Genomic DNA, 18,961 nt, shown 5'->3' with positions numbered 1-18,961 from the left:
AGACCCTTCGTCAGGACTAACTGAAGGAAGAGTGAGTAAGGGATTTGAAAGTTGGAGGGGGAGGGGGAGATCCAAAATGATAGGAGAAGACAGGAGGGGGAGGGATGGAGCCAAGAGCTGGACAGGTGATAGGCAAAAGGGGATACGAGAGGATCATGGGACAGGAGGTCCGGGAAGAAAGACAAGGGGGAAGGGGACCCAGAGGATGGGCAAGAGGTATATTCAGAGGGACAGAGGGAGAAAAAGGAGAGTGAGAGAAAGAATGTGTGCATAAAAATAAGTAACAGATGAGGTACGAGGGGGAGGTGGGGCCTTAGCGGAAGTTAGAGAAGTCGATGTTCATGCCATCAGGTTGGAGGCTACCCAGACGGAATATAAGGTGTTGTTCCTCCAACCTCCCCTACTGTAAAGATGAAGCCACACTCAGGTTGGAGGAACAACACCTTATATTCCGTCTGGGTAGCCTCCAACCTGATGGCATGAACATCGACTTCTCTAACTTCCGCTAAGGCCCCACCTCCCCCTCGTACCCCATCTGTTACTTATTTTTATGCACACATTCTTTCTCTCACTCTCCTTTTTCTCCCTCTGTCCCTCTGAATATAGCTCTTGCCCATCCTCTGGGCCCCCCCCCCTGTCTTTCTTCCCGGACCTCCTGTCCCATGATCCTCTCGTATCCCCTTTTGCCTATCACCTGTCCAGCTCTTGGCTCCATCCCTCCCCCTCCTGTCTTCTCCTATCATTTTGGATCTCCCCCTCCCCCTCCAACTTTCAAATCCCTTACTCACTCTTCCTTCAGTTAGTCCTGACGAAGGGTCTCGGCCTGAAACGTCGACTGCACCTCTTCCTACAGATGCTGCCTGTCCTGTTGCGTTCACCAGCAACTTTGATGTGTGTTGCTTGAATTTCCAGCATCTGCAGAATTCCTGTTGTTTACTAATATTCAGCTTTGCAGCTTTTGCTGAACATGATACATTTCCTTGGATCTAATAGATTCACAAACTTCTTTTGAAAGTCCTGCTTGATGGTCTTAAAAGCTCGAAGGGGATCTCTTTAATGCATGAAATATTCCCTGAGGGATGGATGGAGTTCATGTTGAAAAGGATGTTTCACAGGCTGCAGGGTCCAGAATGGGGACAATTCCAGGAGAATATGTCATGTTTGTGAAGTCCGTATTCCGTTTCACGGTCCAGTTCATCGACCCTTGCTCCAGATTTTCCTATCTACCCTGTTTCTGTTCCTGTTGAGCTAATTGAGGCAGCTGATGCTCATTGGGGCTGGCTGCATAAATACCTTCAGAGACCCAGGCGTGGCTGCTGGATTGTTCTTGTCCTTACTCCTTGTATCCCTTTCTCTGCCTTCTGTTTCCTTGCCTGAAGCCTTGCCTTTTCTTACCGGTAACTCTCGTCCCGCCTGAAGTTCTTGTCTCGTCTTGGTTTGCCAGAAGCCTTGCCTTGTCTTGCCGGTAGTCTTGTCCTAGAGCCACCCTGGACCTCGCTCCCTTCCTGTCCCTTGCCTCCACCCAGGTAAACCAGGCTGTCTTGCCGTTACCTGGAGTTGGTTCCGTCCCTTCCTTTCCCTTGCCTCCGCCCAGGTAAACCGGGCTGTCTTGCTGTTACCTGGGGTTGGTTATATCCCTTCCTGTCCCTTACCTCTGTCGGGTGGTTATCCGCACCCTGCCCAGGAGTACCGCGCCCTGCCAAACCTCGCCTCCTCACAAGTCTCCTGCCTCCAGCCTCGCCTCACCTCAAGTCTCCTGCCTCCAGCCTCCAGCCTCGCCTCAAGTCTCCTGCCTCCAGCCTCCGGCTTCGCCTCGCCTCTCCTCAAGTCTCCTGCCTCCAGCCTCGCCTCACCTCACCTCAAGTCTCCTACCTCCAGCCTCACCTCTCTTGAAGTCTCCTGCCTCCAGCCTCCAGCCTCGCCTCAAGTCTCCTGCCTCCAGCCTCCAGCCTCGCCTCGCCTCTCCTCAAGTCTCCTGCCTCCAATCTCGCCTCTCCTCAAGTCTCCTGCCTCCAGCCTCGCCTCTCCTCGTCTATTGCCTCCAGCCTCGATTCACCTCAAGTTTCCTGCCTCTTGCCTCCGGCCTCGCCTCTCCTCGTCTCCTGCCTCCAGCCTCACCTCACCTCAAGTCTCCTGCCTCCATCCTCACCTATCCTCAAATCTCCTGCCTCCAGCCTCGCCTCGCCTCAAGTCTCCTGCCTCCAGCCTCCAGCCTCACCTCAAGTCTCCTGCCTCCTGCCTCCAGCCTCCAGCCTCGCCTCGCCTCAAGTCTCCTGCATCCTGCCTCCAGCCTCACCTTGCCTCAATTCTCCTGCCTCCGGCCTCTCCTCTCAAGTCTCCTGCCTCCTGCCTCGCCTCACCTCAAATCTCCTGCCTCCAGCCTCCAGCCTTACCTCAAGTCTCCTGCCTCCGGCCTCGCCTCGCCTGAAGACTCCAGCCTCCTGCCCAGCCGCTAGCCTGAAGACTCCAGCCTCCGGCCTCGCCTCGCCTGAAGACTCCAGCCTCCTGCCCAGCCGCTAGCCTGAAGACTCCAGCCTCCTGCCCAGCCGCTAGCCTGAAGACTCCAGCCTCCTGCCCAGCCGCTAGCCTGAAGACTCCAGCCTCCTGCCCAGCCGCTAGCCTGAAGACTCCAGCCTCCTGCCCAGCCGCTAGCCTGAAGACTCCAGCCTCCTGCCCAGCCGCTAGCCTGAAGACTCCAGCCTCCTGCCCAGCCGCTAGCCTGAAGACTCCAGCCTCCTGCCCAGCCGCTAGCCTGAAGACTCCAGCCTCCTGCCTAGCCCCTTGCCAAGCCAAGCCTCTAGCCTCTAGCCTCTTGCCAAGCCAAGTGTCTAGCCCCTTGCCAAGCCAAGCCTCTAGCCCCTAGCGAAGCCACGTCTCTAGCCTCTAGCCTCTTCCCAAGCCAAGCCAAGTCTCTAGCCTCTAGCCTCTTGCCAATCCTCTAGCCTCTAGCCAAGCCTAGCCTCTAGCCTCTAACCTCTAGCCAAGCCAAGTCTCTAGCCTCTAGCCAAGCCGTCTCTAGCCTCTAGCCTCTTGCCAAGCCTAGCCTCTAGCCTCTAGCCTCTTGCCAAGCCAAGTCTCTAGCCTCTAGCCTCTAGCTCAAGCCTGAAGACTCCAGCCTCCTGCCTAACCCCTTGCCAAGCCAAGCCAAGCCTCTGGTCTCTAGTCTCTAGTCTCTAGTCGCGAGTCTCGAGTCAAGCCAAGTCTCTAGTCTCTGGCCAAGCCAAGTCTCTAGCCTCTAGCCAAGCCAAGTCTCTAGCCTCTAGCCTCTAATCAAGCCAAGTCTCTAGCCTCTAGCCTCTAGCCAAGCCGAGTCTCTAGCCTCTAGCCAAGCCAAGCTGAGTCTCTAGCTTCTAGCCTCTAGCCAAGCCAAGTCGCAAGCCTCTAGCCTCTTGCCAAGCCAAGTCTCTAGCCTCTAGCCTCTAGCCTCCTACCAAGCCAAGTCTCTAGCCTCTTGCCAAGCCAAGTCTCTCGCCTCTCGCCTCTCGCCTGAAGTTTCCAGCCTCGTCCTGCCTGCCAAGCCTCGTCCTTGCCTAGTCCTGGGGTCCGAACCAGAGGCAAGACCCAGGTACTGGGTCCTTGTCCAGTCTCTGGCTCGGAGTCCAAGACCGGGATCCTAGCTCTCTTATCCTAGTCCTGTCCCTAGTACTTCAGTGTCTGTGTCTTGCACTTGGGTCCATTCCCAGCCACCTCCTTATGACAGAATATTGATAATCATTTTGTTATTGTACTTAAGTCTGTAACTCTGTGCAGTTTGAACAAATGTTTCAAAAATGAAAAGCTTTATTCAAATCTCTGAGTGTTCACTGGAGGGGTGGAAACTCTCTCACCAGCAAGAGAATCAGCAAAATTATATGTAGAGAAAATTGTTGCCAGGATTTTATGACAACTTCTCAGAATGGTCGAGGTTTCTGTCACTAGGGCAAACACAGAAAGCCAGACATATATTTTACACACACATTGTACAAATGATTGCATTTAATTGGAGTTTGTACTGAGGAACAGCTTATTGAATATACTTTCAAATTCAAAAGCTCATTGCCCCGAAATGAGTACAACAGGTGAGACCATCTCAATCTTTCTTCTACCCATCCTCTTAGTTTTCTGCCACTCTACACCTGAAGTGAGGTTCCATCATTTCATTTATTTAGCAATAGAGCATGGTGTAGGCCCTTCCAGCTCTTTGAGTCATGCTGCCCCAGCAACCCCTACCAAACCCAATTAACCCTAACCTAATCATGGGACAATTTACACTGTCCAATTACTTTACTCGGTCGTCTTTGGATTCTGGAAAGAAACCGGAGGACCCTGAGAAAACTCACACATTCCACAGGGAGGACATACAGAGGCTCCTTATAGAGCAGCGTCAGAATTGAGCTCCAAACTTCGGAATGCCCGGAACTGTAATTGCATTACTCTAGCTGCTTCGGTACCATGGCAACCAGGGTACATTGATTTTCTGTATATGGCCTTTTCATTGAGAAAACATCCTGCATTATCCTGTTGGATAAAAAGTGTACTTGAACCATTATCTGCCTGAATACTCAAGCAGTTATGACCACGCCCCTGCAGAGGGTGATGGGGCCCCAGAAAGAGGTCTCCCCATGGCTGGCAGAGGCCAGCTCCCTGGCTGGAAATTTCCCTTATGATTGGGATTACAGTTCCCTCAGTCCAAGTCCCCAGCAGCATCTCCACACCACCAGTGCCTAAATACGGGAAAGAATCCAAATTGTCAGTGAATGCAACTGGTTGCTCAGGAGAACAGCAATAAGCATAACACCATTACAACACCAGCGATCAGTGACCGGGGCCCAATTCCCACCACTGTTGCAAGTTGTTTGTGCACTCTCCCAGTGACTGTGTGGGTTTCCTCTGCGTGCTCTGATTTCCTCTCACATTCCAAAGGCACACGGGCAAGTATTAGTAATTCATAGGCAAGCCATTTTGGTGCTGGAAGCATGGGACACTTGCAGGCTTCCCCCAGAAAATATTCTATATTGGTTGTCATTGCTAACGATGCACTTCACTGTGTGATCTGATGAACATGTGACAAATAAATCTCATCTTTAATCTTTAAATGTGTATTGGATAACAGATCAACTTTGGTCCACCATGCTCAAGTACCCATTGGTCCAACAATTGTGCTGTCTTGTTTTTGCAAGTACAAAGCAGATAAAATGTCATTTGATTTTCTTTTAACAGGGCCAATCCATTTCTGTGAAAATACTGTGACAGAATCTACAACAAGTGCACAAGGGGGAGAACCTACGTCACATAAAATGTAAAGTATAAATTTCCCTCTACGGCTGGTTTCACTGCTACTCCTTCCAAATAGAGCCAGTTGGGAGAGAAATTTGTCTCTCTTTAACTGGTATTAGAAACATTTGACATGATTAACTTCAATGAAATGACGTGTTGGAAACTAATTTTGTTGTACAGGTGTCAAGCCTGAGATCAAAGATAATTTTCTTACTCGAAATATTCTGAGTACTAAAGTCATTGTTGTATATTAGAACAACAGGCCCTTCAGCCTGACTCGTCCCAGCCAAACAAGAGTCCAGACAGCCACGAAACAAAGAAAACCATGGAAACTGTTCAAAGAAGAGGTTCAGCTACATGGTCAGCAACGCTGTCTGTCAGAGAAGAAACCACCAATCAATCCTTTTAATGTAACAGTTCCAATGAAATGTTTGTAAAAGAACATGTGAGGGATCCCAAATGGCCTGGACAATAGTTACTCTTTAACCAACATCACTATCATTGGTCATGGTCACATTTCTACTTGTGAGACCTTGCTGTGAGCAGATTTGCTATTGCAATTTCCCACACTGTCAACAGTGTCTAACAATCATTTCTGATCTGTAGACAACCTGAACTCATGAAAAATGCTGTGTAAATGTCAGACCTTACAAATGGCCAAGAATAAGTTTGAAACCAGGACTGACACTTTCTTATTCTTTACCACAGGCCCACTTACATAAGTGTTGTTGGAATTCTTCTCATACTACTTGTCGTTTGTGTACTTTACTACCTGAAGAGAAAAAGGAGGGGTAGGTTTCTTTTTTCCTTTAATTATTTCATGATGAATATGATAACTAGCAGCTGAACTTTAAAGAACTTGATTTCGTTGCAGTCAACAAAAAGCCAGGATTAGAGTGCCAATTTGTTGGTTTACAACACATGATAAAATCGTGTTGCTTCCACTGTAACCTGGTGACTCCATTATTCCTGAAACATCAGGTGATGGAATCTCACCTCAGGTGTGGAATGGCAGAGAACCAAGAGGCTGGGTTGAAGAAAGATTTAGGTGGTCTCACTGTTGTACTCAGTTTTGGGGAATTAGCTGTTGTATTTGAAAGTGTATTCAATAACCTGTTCCTCAGTACAACTTCCAAATTAAAAGCAATCATTTGGACAATGTATGTGTAAAATCATTCTCTCATGTCATTCTCAAAAAAAAATCAGGTGTATCTTTCACCTATCTACCGTTCACCATATATCACTGGACAAAGTACCCTGCTCTCATTGGTTGCTGTAGATTAAATCACGGGTCTGCTTTGCTGAGATGATCCTGAGATGGGCACCATGGTAGCGTAGAGGTTAGCGCCACACTGTTACTCCTTGGGGCTTTTTGGAGATCGGAGTTCAATTCCGATGTTGTTCTGTACAGAGTCTCTGTGTCCAGCCCATTGAATGTGTCCCTGGGTCCTCCAGTTTCCTCCCACTCTCCAAAGAGAGTTATTTGGTCATTGTAAATTGTTCCATGATTGGATTAAGTTTAATCAGGCTTGTCGGGGTCACTGGGTCAGCGAGGCACAAAGGGCCAGATGGGCTTACTCTGCGAAATATAAATAAATAATAAATAAATAAATAAATAATCTTGTATCCCTTAAGTAGACTTTGTAAACCATTGAAGAGAACTGTGAGTACAGTGATCATCTATCTCAGTGTTATTATCAGATGGGGAAATGGAGTTGATCACTGGAAAATAAAGCCCCTAGAGCCTCCAACTCACTGGCTGATGGAATATAACTCACTGGATGAAAATGAAGACAACTAATAATTCAACTGCTCCCCATGATTTAGTTCCTGGCCTCTCTCTCTCTCTCCCCCCAACAAACCAGACAGTTACTTTCAGCGTAGTATTGTCCACAAGTCACTGTTTATTGCAACGATCTGAACAAAAGGAATGCATTCTTTTCCAAAGAGAAATTCCCTAAATGATCAATACCTGAGGTATAGGCAGGAAAGTGCTAGGAATGCTCAGCATGTCAGATAGCAGCTGTGGAGAGAGGAACAGCTGATCCTTCAAGGCAATGACCTACATCAAAACAGGAAGATATGAGCGATAGCAAGTCCTGAGGTGCAGAGGAAGTACGGAAGGAAGCATAAAAGAGAGGGTCTCTGAGGGAGTACAAGACAGAAAAAATACGTCAGGAAAGATGATGTGTGAGGCAAAAGGTGGGTGGTAATAGGATAAATGAAGACTTAAAGATGGGCAGGCTTTGAAATTTGATATCTTCATTGGTGACATAATCCTCATCAGTAACAGAGTGTACTGCTCTTGATTTCCTTTGGCATTTCTCTTTCTATTGTTAACTATTAATTAAAAAATGGGAAGCAGGATTTGGGAAGTAAAATCTGTTCACAATTCCACTTCCACTATTCTGCCCTCACTCAAGAGTTTTCCCCGTTTTCTTAAGGTAGGCAGATAGGTAAACTCCAGTCTAGGTGTAGTTGTAGTTTGAATGCAATTCTGTTATTCAGCAACACATTACAGTAAGCCAAGAGCTGAGAAAAAAAGTGTTTCTAGATGTTTTCACAAGAGATAGATTCAATTATTGATTAAAATTCCTTTGACTCGTCACAAAGTTTTTTGGACAAATGAATGAGTAAATATGCAAGCAATTATAAAATGGCTGACCCGGTGTCGTAGGTCATTTGCTTAGAAACACAGTAGTAAGAAATGAACAACTGCTGTAAACTTACAAGTAAGCAGTGATTTCTAGTGACTAGAAATAAAATGGCAAACCAAATCAAGGCGAACATAACATTCATTGAAGATAGGGCATTCGGTTTCCATATGAAATTGTTGATCTCAGTGTTGAATTTGAAAGGAGGTTTTGTGGCCAGTAGGAAAGCGAGGTAATTTTTATTTTGGGCAGTTTATTCCTTCTTCCCGAGGGGCAATCTGCCACAGAGTCCTGGGGAGATCAGTGAAATGTTCATGCGACAGTGTGAATATTGTCAGGTAACCTGTTCCATCATATTGTGAAGGAGAAATATTATCTAAAAACATGCACAGACAATGTAGAAAATGTAGGTAGATCAGACAGAATTTGAAGCAATAAAAAGAAAAATGAAATTTCAAATCTGAATTCTTCATTACAATGTTCAAAGATAAAAAAAAATGTCAGTTTGCAGTAGCAGAGAAGGTGAGGTATAAAACAACATGATCCTTTCTGAATATTGTGCAGTAACCAGAGCAGAGGTTTGCTCTTTGTGGAGAATCATTATTGTGTTGCAGCCTGGGTTCCCGTGGTTCTGAGATTCAGTATGGGGGTCATGGTAACGTAACAGTTTGGGCGAAGCTATTACAGCTTGGGGCAGTTCAATTCCAGTGCCGTTCTGAAAGGAGTCTCTGTATGTCCTCCCTGTGGGATGCATGGATACACTCCGGGTCCTCCAGTGTCCTCCCACAGTCCAAAGACGTACCAGGTAGGTGAATTGGTCAATGGAAATTGTCCCGAGATTAGGTTAGGGTTAATCTGGATTGTCGGGGGTTGTTGGGGTGGCGAAGCTCAAAGGCTGCAAGGGCCAACTCTGTGCTGTATCTATCAATCAATCAATCAATCAATAAATGAATAAATAAATGTTTATGTCTGTAACAACAATGCAATTTTTAGCAATAATGGTATATTTTCCAGAATCCAAGCACAACGTAACTCACAGAGAAGGCAACGATGATACCCAGGTATGGACAAGAAGTATAAATTGTCTGAATGTTTCAGAATATTTAAAATTTGGATTTCATGGGAGTTTACAGATCATTCATCTCCACTAGTCCAGTCCAGTATTAATATTTTACACAAACCTCTGAACACTCCCTCATTGAATCCCATCAGTATATCCTTCCAGTTATTTGTCCCTTGCTCTCATGCTCATCCAGTTTTCCTTCAGTCTATCCATAATATTTTATGTGACTTACCTTCAAAGTGCTTCAGTCTTTATTACGTTACTGAAAGGTGAAAAGTGAGACTGGTCCTTTCTCTACAATTGGAGATGGAACACCTAATTGTGTAAATCTGCCTTTGGGTTGAATAACTTTTCTGTTTACATTTTGTATATTCCCTCTAAGTCTCAAACTCTGATGTGAAATCAGAAAAATAGGGCAGGTCTATTCAGAATAATAAATTGGGGGTGACACAGTACGGTAGCGGTTAGCGTAACGCTATTACAGCGCCAGTGACTTGGGTTCAGTTCTGCTCCTGTTTGGAAGGAGTTTGTATGCTCTCCCTATGACTGTGTGGATCTCCTCTGGGTATTTCCATTTCATCCCAGATTCTAAAGATGTTAGTATGTTAATTTGGTCACATGGGTTTAATTGGATAGTATAGGCTTGTTGGGCCAGAATGGCCTGTTTCCATGCTGTATCTCTAAATAAGTAAATATCAGTTCTGTGATGACCTCACCCCCGGCCCTCCCCCCCACTTTCTCACTCTACCCCTCAATCCTGGCACCAGAATGAATAGTCTATTGTCTCCTAGGTCTGTTATCAACAATCTTTGTTTGTGATATTTTCCACAGTTTTTAACATGCTTCTTGTGTATTATTACCTTAACTAATGTCCCAATTAATTTAACTTTTTTTCCTTATTGAATGATTGGGTTCAATATTATCAAAGAGTTTCAATTGATTTCTCAATTTTATCATTTGCCTTTCTTATTCCCAAAGGTAACTGCAGGGTGGAGATTGTTGGAGGATTCTGCTCTGCCGTACATTTTCCCTTGTTTGCATCACTTTCCCTCTCAGAGCTGTACCCTCAGAGGACTGTGTGTTCCTCTTGTGCATCCTCCAGTCTCGGAATCCCACCACCAATGTCAGTAGCTTTAGCTGCCCAAATCCCACACACTAGACAAATCCCACAAATCCATGAAGTCCTGCAATTCTAGCAACACAAATCAAAGTTGCTAGTGAACGCAGCAGGCCAGGCAGCATCTCTAGGAAGAGGTACAGTCGACGTTTCAGGCCGAGACCCTTTGTCAGGACTGACTGAAGGAAGAGTTAGTAAGAGATTCCTGCAATTCTGTCCTCTTAACTTTTGTTCGTCAGAGATACAGCAGAGTAGCCGGTCCTTCTGGCTCACGAGCCACCTAATTACACCCATCTAATCAATTTACCTGCTTTGACAACCCGTTTAGACTGTAAACCATAAAAGTATTGTAATTTGCCCAAATAATTCCCAACTTCATTCTCAACCTCTTCTCTTGCTGAATCCCTGTGAAACACCTTGGACCAGTTTAGTGTGTTGGTGTTGTAAAGCAACATGCCGATGTTGTACATTTAGTAGCGGGTCCTCACTAGGGATCACTGCCACTCAGTCATAAACTGTTATCAAACATTCTGAAAAATTATATTCTACAAGCTGATTGAAAAGATTGGGATGAACTTAAAAGCAGAAAACTGAAGGTGATCTGGTAGATGTCTGCAACAGTATCCAATTGTTTTATAGAGTAGTGAACATGTTTCTACTTACAGATGAGAGCAGAAGTGAAGCTATAAACATAAGATAAATAATTTAAAAATCCATGGACAAAACCATGGACCATAAGGTATAGGAGCAGAATTAGGCCATTTGGCCCCTCAAGACTGCTCTGCACATCAAATCATGACTAATTTATTTTCTTTCTCACCCTATTATCCTGCCTTCTCCTAGTAGCCTTTCACACCCTCACCTTCCACATTCATCAGACATAATATAGATCTTGGAATTTATTTATCATTTCAGGAAATGGCCAGGTTGGAAGAAAACATTGTTTATGCAGATCTACACCGTGTTCAAAACAATGAGGCAGCTGCCCAGTCGGCTAACAATGAAAATGGAGTTGTGTATGCAAACATGAAATTTAAAAGGAAGCCAAGAGCTGTTATGGATGAGGACAACACCTATGCAGATATCAAATTTCAAAGCCAACCCGCAAGGCCCAAATAGAAAGCTTTCTCTCCTGGTACTCCACAGGACTCAGAATAAGCTTGAAAAAGTCATTATGTGGATTAATTTAAGGCAGAAAAGTTACACTCAGAGGCCACTTTATTAAGTACACTTGGACACCTGTTTGTTAGTGCAAATATCTAATCTGCCAATCACATGGCAGCAACTTGATGCATGTTGACATGTCATGCATTGAAAGGTGTAGTTCTGCACACCACTGTTGCAACGTATGTTTATTTGACTAACTGTCACCTTGAACCAGTCTGGCCATTGTCCTCTATTGAACCTGTGTTTATTGACTGTTCCTTCGGGTTTTTCCAGGAATCAGGAATGATGAACAGTCTTAATTCTAATGATCATTTATTTTAAAGTATAAAAAAAACACACAAGTACTAAGCAACACACATAAAATGCTGGAGGAACTCAGCAGAGTAAACAAACTAAATAAGGTGCAGAGAAATTACACTGAGAGGTAAATGAACGGCATAAAATGTGAAGTCAAAATGATGGCACCTCTGAAAAATCCATGACTTTTATAGGCAAGATAAGGAAAATTCCTTCGATAGAAATAAACTAGTTATTAAACTAGGCCATATAATTAAAACAATTATCTCATGTGGATAATGTGATAATTCTTCACCAGTGAATGGGTATAAACCACCACATACTGTCAAAAATATATGAGTATGTTAAAAAAGTACAAATGTTAGAAGAAGTATTGTTTAAAAAAGCAGTAGTTTACAACACCTCTGACGTCTCTCAGTAACAAGGTATTTGCACGCACAGAACTGCCACTCATTGGATGCTTTTTTTGTTTATCGCTTATGTCATATTTCTTCTCCATTCCAATGTTTGATCTGAACAACAACTGAACCCCTTGATCATATCTGCATGTTTTTATGCATCGCGTGGCTGCCACATGATTGGCTGATTAGGTATTCACATTAACGAGCAGGTGTATGGGTGTATCCAATAGAGTGGCCACTGAGTGTAACTCGTTTGCCTGAATCTATCCACTTAATTACTTTGTTGAGCTTATCTTGAGCTGATTCTTCCACAGATCCCTCTTGTCCAGTTCAGCTTCATTGGCAAGTATAACCAACTGGCATTGAGCATCTGAGTCTATATCGTCTCTGAGTTACTGACCATTATGTCGCTGGCTTTTGGAGCAGCAATGGAGGTCCTCCATCTCTGGTGGTGTTCAGTGCTTCCTTCATCGTGTCAGTAGCTTCCTCTCAGTTTTCGCTATTGTTAGTCATGCAAGTCCCGATTTGAGACTCAGTTATAGAATCACACTCAGACGTAGGATTCTTCATTGCTGTTTCCACAACAGTTTTGTTTTAGCTGTCAGAGTTGTTAGCCCTGAGCTGAACCACTGAACTTAGAGGACCAGTGCAATACTCTTCATCTGGCCTGGACCCTTTGACCTGCTTGGCAAGGGTAACCCTGCCAAGGGCCAAAGCATAATGCCTTAACTCCAGTCGATGTAGCTCACCAGGTCATTGAGGTACAAAAGCCTCCAAAACATGACAAAGTTGTGATCCTCTTGGAAGCTCGATCATCTCTACAAATGTCAAAATGCTACTGCCTCTCATTTTGAGTTCTACAATATCCACCCTGATACCCCCTCCTCCATCATAATTTCTTTCAGGTATTTAAACATTAATAGAGTGATTATCGTGTTTTAATTATATAGAGCTTTGGTAGACTGCATATAGACCATTTTGTACAAGTCTGGTTCTTCCCACCTAAGGAAGGATACAATGGACTGAGTACAGCAAAGTTTTCCCAGAAAGATTCTTGGGATTTTGTGTTTGTTGGATTGGTGTATGAATTCTGTGAAACAAGGAATATGGAAAGTAGAATATATATTATATCAGGGTATAACACAGGGACTCACCCTGCCTGTGCTGACCATTATTCCAATCTAACTAATCCCATCTGCCTGCACATGTTCTTAACCTGTCCATGTGTCTGTTTAAATACCTTTTCAATGTTGCTATTCTATCTGGCAAATTATTCCAGGCACCATTTATACTTACTGTGTAAAGAAAAAATGCCTCTCACATCTCCTTCAATGTTTTCCCCTATTCGCTTTAAATGTAAGTCTTTTGGTATTTTATACATTTACCCAGGGAATTATGACTATCTCCACTGTCTGTGCCTTTCATAATTTTAAACTCTTCCAATACATCTCCCCCTCAGGCTCTGACACTTCAACTTTGTCCACGCTCTCCATATAGCTGTTACACTCTAATCCAGGCTAAACCATGGTTAACCTCTACTGCACCATCTCCGAAGCCTCTACGTTCTTTCTATAGTGTGGAGACCAAAACTACACATGATTGCTCCAAATGTTGCCAAAGTTTTATACAGTTGCAACTTGACTTCCCAACGTTCATACTCAATGTTAGCAAGCACAGCCCTGTTCACTTGCATTGTTTCTTTTGGGAGCTGTGGACTTGCATGTCACGATCCCATTGTCGATCAGTGCTCCAAAGGGACCTGCCAGTTCCTTCATAATCTTGTCTTGCATTTCACCTCCCAAAATGCAACATTTCATGCTTGTGTGATTTGAAGACTATCTGTCTTTTCTCTGCCCAAACTCCCAGCTGATCTACAGAGGTCATAAAAAGTATTCACCCCCACCCACCTTGGATGTTTAAATTTTTTATTATTTTACAACATTGAATCACAGTGGATTTAATTTGGCTTTTTTGCTGCTGACCAACAGAAAAAGACTCTTCCGTGTAAAAGTGAAAACAGACCTCTACAAAGTGATCTAAATTAATTACAAATATATAACACAATAATCACCCCCTTCAAGTCAATATTTAGTAGATGCACTTTTGGCAGCAATTACAGCCTTGAGTCTGTGTGGATAGGTCTCTATCAGCTTTGCACATCTGGGCATTTTTCCCCATTCTTCTTTACAAAATTGCTCAAGCTCTGACAGATTGCATAGTGATCTTGCTTGAACAGCCCTTTTCAAGTTCAGCCACAAATTCTCAATTGGATGAGGTCTGGACTCTGACTTGGCCACTCCAGGACATTAACTCTGTTGTTTTTAAGTCATTCCTGTGTTGATCTGGCTTTATGCTTGGGGTCATTGTCTTGCTGGAAAGCAAATCTTCTCCCAAGTCTCAGTTCTCTTGCAGACTGCATTAGGTTTTCCTCCAGGATTATTATATCCTTCTGTATCCTTTGACCACATTCCTGACTATCCCCAGCTCTGAAATTTTTGTTTTTTCTACAAAAGTACCTATGTCTTCATGCAAATCATTTATACCTATTGCAAGCAACAGAGGTCCAGGCACTGAACCTTGCAGAGCTCCACTGGTCATGAGCCTCGAGTCACATCATCACCCCTCTACCACTGGCTCACTTGTCTATCAACATGCCAACTTTGTTTCTAACTTACAGACTCACTATGGATCCTGTGTTACTTAATTTTCTGGACCAACGTAATATGAGGGACCATGTCAAATGGTTTCTAGAGACCATGTATAAAACATCCATAGCATTCCCCTCATCAATCATTTTCTTCACTGCCCTGTATTATCCAGGAGTTATGAAATTATATGAATAATTGGTATGAATTGAAAATGGGAACAAAGCTTCCTGAAATAAAATGTAATCCACTAATATTCTAAGGGTTTTGAAACCAATCATTGAGGGTGGGATATTCTATTTCTAAAGCAACACACACAAAATGCTGGAGGGACTCAGCAGGTCAAGCAGCAGCCATGGAAATGATGTTTGGATCTGAGACAGGACAGGAAAGAAAGGGGGAAAATGCTAGAATAAAAAGGGGAGAGGGAGTGGATAGTTAGAAAGTGATAGACAGAAGCAGATGGGTTGGAAAGATAAAGGGCTGGAGAAGAAGGAATCTTATAAGAGAGGAGAGTGGAACATAAGAAAAAGGGAAGGGGGAGGGTACCCAGGTGAGAAGAGGTTAGAGGCCAGAGTGAGGAATACAGAAAAGGTGAGGGGGTGTGTTTTTTTAACTGGAAGAAGAAACCAATATTCATGCCATCAGGTTGGAGGTTAACCAGATGTAAAACAAGCTGTCGCCCCTCCACCGTGAGGATGGCCCAATCTGCATCTATAACACTTCAGATTGAGACAACTGAAAAATCGAGGTGTTAAATTGTACTGAATGAAGTCTTCAGGATAAAATCAAAGGAACCATTAAGTGGCCATATCCTGTATTAACACAGTGTTGAAGGCATATACCAACCTTTGTATAGTCAGGGGGTCATCGCTCAAATCTGTAATAAAAGATATATATTCTGGGTGTCTAGTGTTTATGCTCAGAAGCTCTTAGACCAGCTGCTAGTCTATTAAATTTTAGATGTGCTGTTCATTTGGGATGTTCTCCCATGTAAATATGCAATTCTGCAAAAGTTACCTGTCTATTTTCAGCAATTAAAGTTAAAGGTTAAGTAACAATAACTATTAAAATGCATTTAATCACTGATTGTTTTCTTTTTGTTTACAAAGTATAAAACATCACTGTATTGTTTTGTGTGGAGTGAGCAGAAATAGACTCTCTAGATCTGCTGTGTTGAATAAAGTTCTTCTGTATCTCACATGTTCGGTTTCCATGTGGCTCAGTTCAGCACTCACAAACATCTCGTAGAGTTACAGAGCAATACAGCATGGATGAAGGTCTTTCGGCCCAGTCTCTCCATGCTGACAAGTGCCCAATTCAGGAAGGGGAATTCTAGTGAACTCACACAGCGAGTGATCAGCAGTGGAAAGGGTGAGCAGTTTCAAGTTCCTCAGTGCCAACATTTCTGAAATAGCTTCAGCCCCTCCACCAGCAGACCTATGAATGGACAGTGAACCCATGAATATCATCTCTCTATTTTTCCTCAGAAATGAGGAAATCTGCAGATGCTGGAAATTCAAGCAACACACACAAAAAAAAATGCTGGTGGAACACAGCAGACCAGGCAGCATCTATAGGAAGATGTACAGTCAACGTTTCAGGCTGGGACCCTTCGTCAGGACTAACTGAAAGAAGAGATAGTAAGAGATTTGAAAGTAGGAGGGGAAGGGGGAGATCCGAAATGATAGAAGACGGGAGGGGAGGGGTGGATCTAAGAGCTGGAAAGTTGATTATCAAAAGGGATACCAGACTGGAGAAGAGAGAGGATCATGGGACGGGAAGCCTGGGGAGAGAGAGAAGGGGGGAGGGGAGCCTGGAGGGTGGAGAGCAGGCAGGGAGCTACAGTGAGAGGGACAGAGGGAGAAAAAAGAGAGAGAGAAAATATATGTATATATATATTAAATAAATAAGGAGATTGGGTGTGAAGGAGAGGAGGGGCATTAATGGAAGTTAGAGAAGTCAATGTTCATGCCATCAGGTTGGAGGCTACCCAGACGGAATATAAGGTGTTATTCCTCCAACCTGAATGTGGCTTCATCTTGACAGTAGAGGAGGCCATAGATAGACATATCAAAATGGGAATGGGACGTGGAATTAAAATGTGTGGCCACTGGGAGATCTTGCTTTCTCTGGCGAACTGAGCATAAGTGTTCAGCGAAACGGTCTCCCAGCATTAGCAATAATGTTATCTAATATTAACATCAGCCTCCCAGAGTGAGCGCAAGAAACGTACCATGCTGGCAGAACATGTGGAATTCCACTTGGCTTCCAACGATATACATCCTATTAAAGAAAACCTTCGCCCCATTCTTAAAGCCCCAGCAACAAAGAATATCTATGAACTCCGCTCCTTTTTGAGCATATTCAATCATGTCAGATTTTTGTTATTATGTGTCTTGCTTTTCATAAGACCGTAGGATGTAGGAGCAGAATTAGGCTATTTGACCCACCAGGCCTGTTCCACCATTCAATCATGGCTGATCCTTTATTTTGCCCTCCTCAGCCCCACTCCCCAGCCTTCCCCCATAACTTTTGATACCATGGCCAATGGAGAATCTTTCAATCTCCACCTTAAATACATCCAATGGCCTGGTCTCTATAGCTGCCTGTAGTAACAAATTCCACAAATTTGCCACCCCCTGGCCAAGGAAATTTCTCAGCATCTCTGTTTTAAATGGACGCCTCTGAATCCTGAGGTTGTGCCTTCATGTCCTAGACTCCCCCACCATGGGAAACATCCTTTCTACATTTACTCTGTCCTGGCCTTACAATGTTCAAAAGGTTTCAATGAGATTCCCCCCATCCTTTGAAATTCCTGTGAGTAGAAGCCCAGAGCTATCAAATGTTCCTCATATAATGATTTCATTCCTAGAATCATTGTTATGAACCACCTCTGAACCCACTACAATGCCAGAACACCTTTTCTCAGATAAGGAGCCCACAACTCTTCACAATAGTCAAAGTGAGGCCTCACCAGTGCCTTATAAAGCCTTAGCATCACATCTTTGTTCTTATATTTAGACCACTTGAAACGAATGTTAGCATTGCATTTGCCTTCCTCATCACTGCCAGGGTATCAAAGGGTACGGGGTGAAAGCAGGGGAGTGGGGATGACTGGAAGAATTGGGTCAGCCAGTGATTAAATGGTGGAGCAGACTTGATGGGCTCCTATATCTTATGGTCTTATGGTCTGTAAGTTACCCTTTAGGGTGTTCTGCACAAGGACTCCCAAGTCCCTTTGCATCTGAGTTTTGGATTTTCTCCACTTTTAGAAAACAGACTTTACATTTATTTTTACTGCTAAGTTGCATTATCATGCATCTTCCAATGTTGTATTTCATTTGCCACTTTCTTGCCCATTCTCCCAACCTATCGACAATGTTTGTAATTCCTTCTGCAGCCTATCTGTGTCCTCAACATTATCTGCCCCTCCACCAATTTTCACATCAGCTGCAAAATTGGCAACAAAGCCATCTATTCCATCATCTAATTCATTGATATACAGCATAAAAAGAAGCGGTCCTAATACCGACCCCTGCAGAACACCATTAGTCACTGGCAGCCAACAAGTAAAGGACCCTTTTATTCGCACCAGGTGTCTCCAACCAATCTGCCAATGCTCTAACCATGCTGTAGTACCATGGGCTCTTAACTTGGTAAGCAGACTCATATGTGGCACCTTGACAAAGGCCTTCTGAAAATCCAAATATACAACATCCACTGCATCCCCTTTAACTATCCTACTGAAATCTTCTCAAAGAATTCCAACAGATTCACCAGGCAAGATTTTCACTTCAGGAAACCATGCTGACTTTGTCCTATCTTGTTCCGTGTTACCAAGTTCTCCATAACCTCATCCTTAACAATTGACTCCAACATCTTCCCAACCACTGAGGTCAGGCTAAATAGTCAATTATTTCCTTTCTGCTGCCTCCCTCCTTTCTTAGAGAGTGGAATGACATTTTCAATTTTTCTAGTTCTCTGGCACTATGCCAGAGTCCAATGATTCTTGAATGATCATTACTAAGGCCTCCACAATCTCTACCGCTACAACTTTCAGAATCCTCGGGTGCAGTTCATCTGGTCTGGGTGGCTTGTGCACCCTTAGGTTTTTCAACTTTTTGAGCACCTCATCCCTTGTAATAATAATTGTACTCACTGCTCTCCCCTCACACCCTTCTATACCTGGCACATTGCTAGTGCCTTCCATGGTGAAGACTGAAGCAAAATACTCATTTAGTTCATCTGCCATATTCTTGACTCCCAATATGATTTCTCCTGCCTCATTTTCTAGTAGTCCAATATCCACTCTTATCCCTCTTTTATTTTTATAAATACTTGAAAAAGCTTTTTACTAT

The 18,961-nt window shown here is 43.9% G+C and overlaps 1 protein-coding gene across 2 annotated transcripts in view; it reads left to right on the top strand.

The window, feature by feature from the left end:
• LOC140210041 (polymeric immunoglobulin receptor-like) overlaps positions 1-11,307 on the top strand; it is a 32,867-nt gene extending 21,560 nt beyond the window's left edge. For both annotated transcript variants that reach the window (XM_072278816.1, XM_072278815.1), the window contains exons 7-10: positions 5,200-5,278; positions 5,965-6,047; positions 8,925-8,971; positions 11,006-11,307. In XM_072278816.1, coding sequence (XP_072134917.1) covers positions 5,200-5,278; positions 5,965-6,047; positions 8,925-8,971; positions 11,006-11,209 — 413 coding nt within the window. In that variant the 3' untranslated portion in view covers positions 11,210-11,307. The remainder of the gene's footprint in view (positions 1-5,199; positions 5,279-5,964; positions 6,048-8,924; positions 8,972-11,005) is intronic.
• Positions 11,308-18,961: the final 7,654 nt, after the last annotated feature.

This window comes from Mobula birostris, chromosome 14 (assembly GCF_030028105.1).
Source record: "Mobula birostris isolate sMobBir1 chromosome 14, sMobBir1.hap1, whole genome shotgun sequence".
Classification (NCBI taxonomy): Eukaryota; Metazoa; Chordata; class Chondrichthyes; order Myliobatiformes; family Myliobatidae; genus Mobula; species Mobula birostris.
Note: the sequence above shows the minus strand (reverse complement) of the source record. Positions and strands in the feature narration are given on the sequence as shown.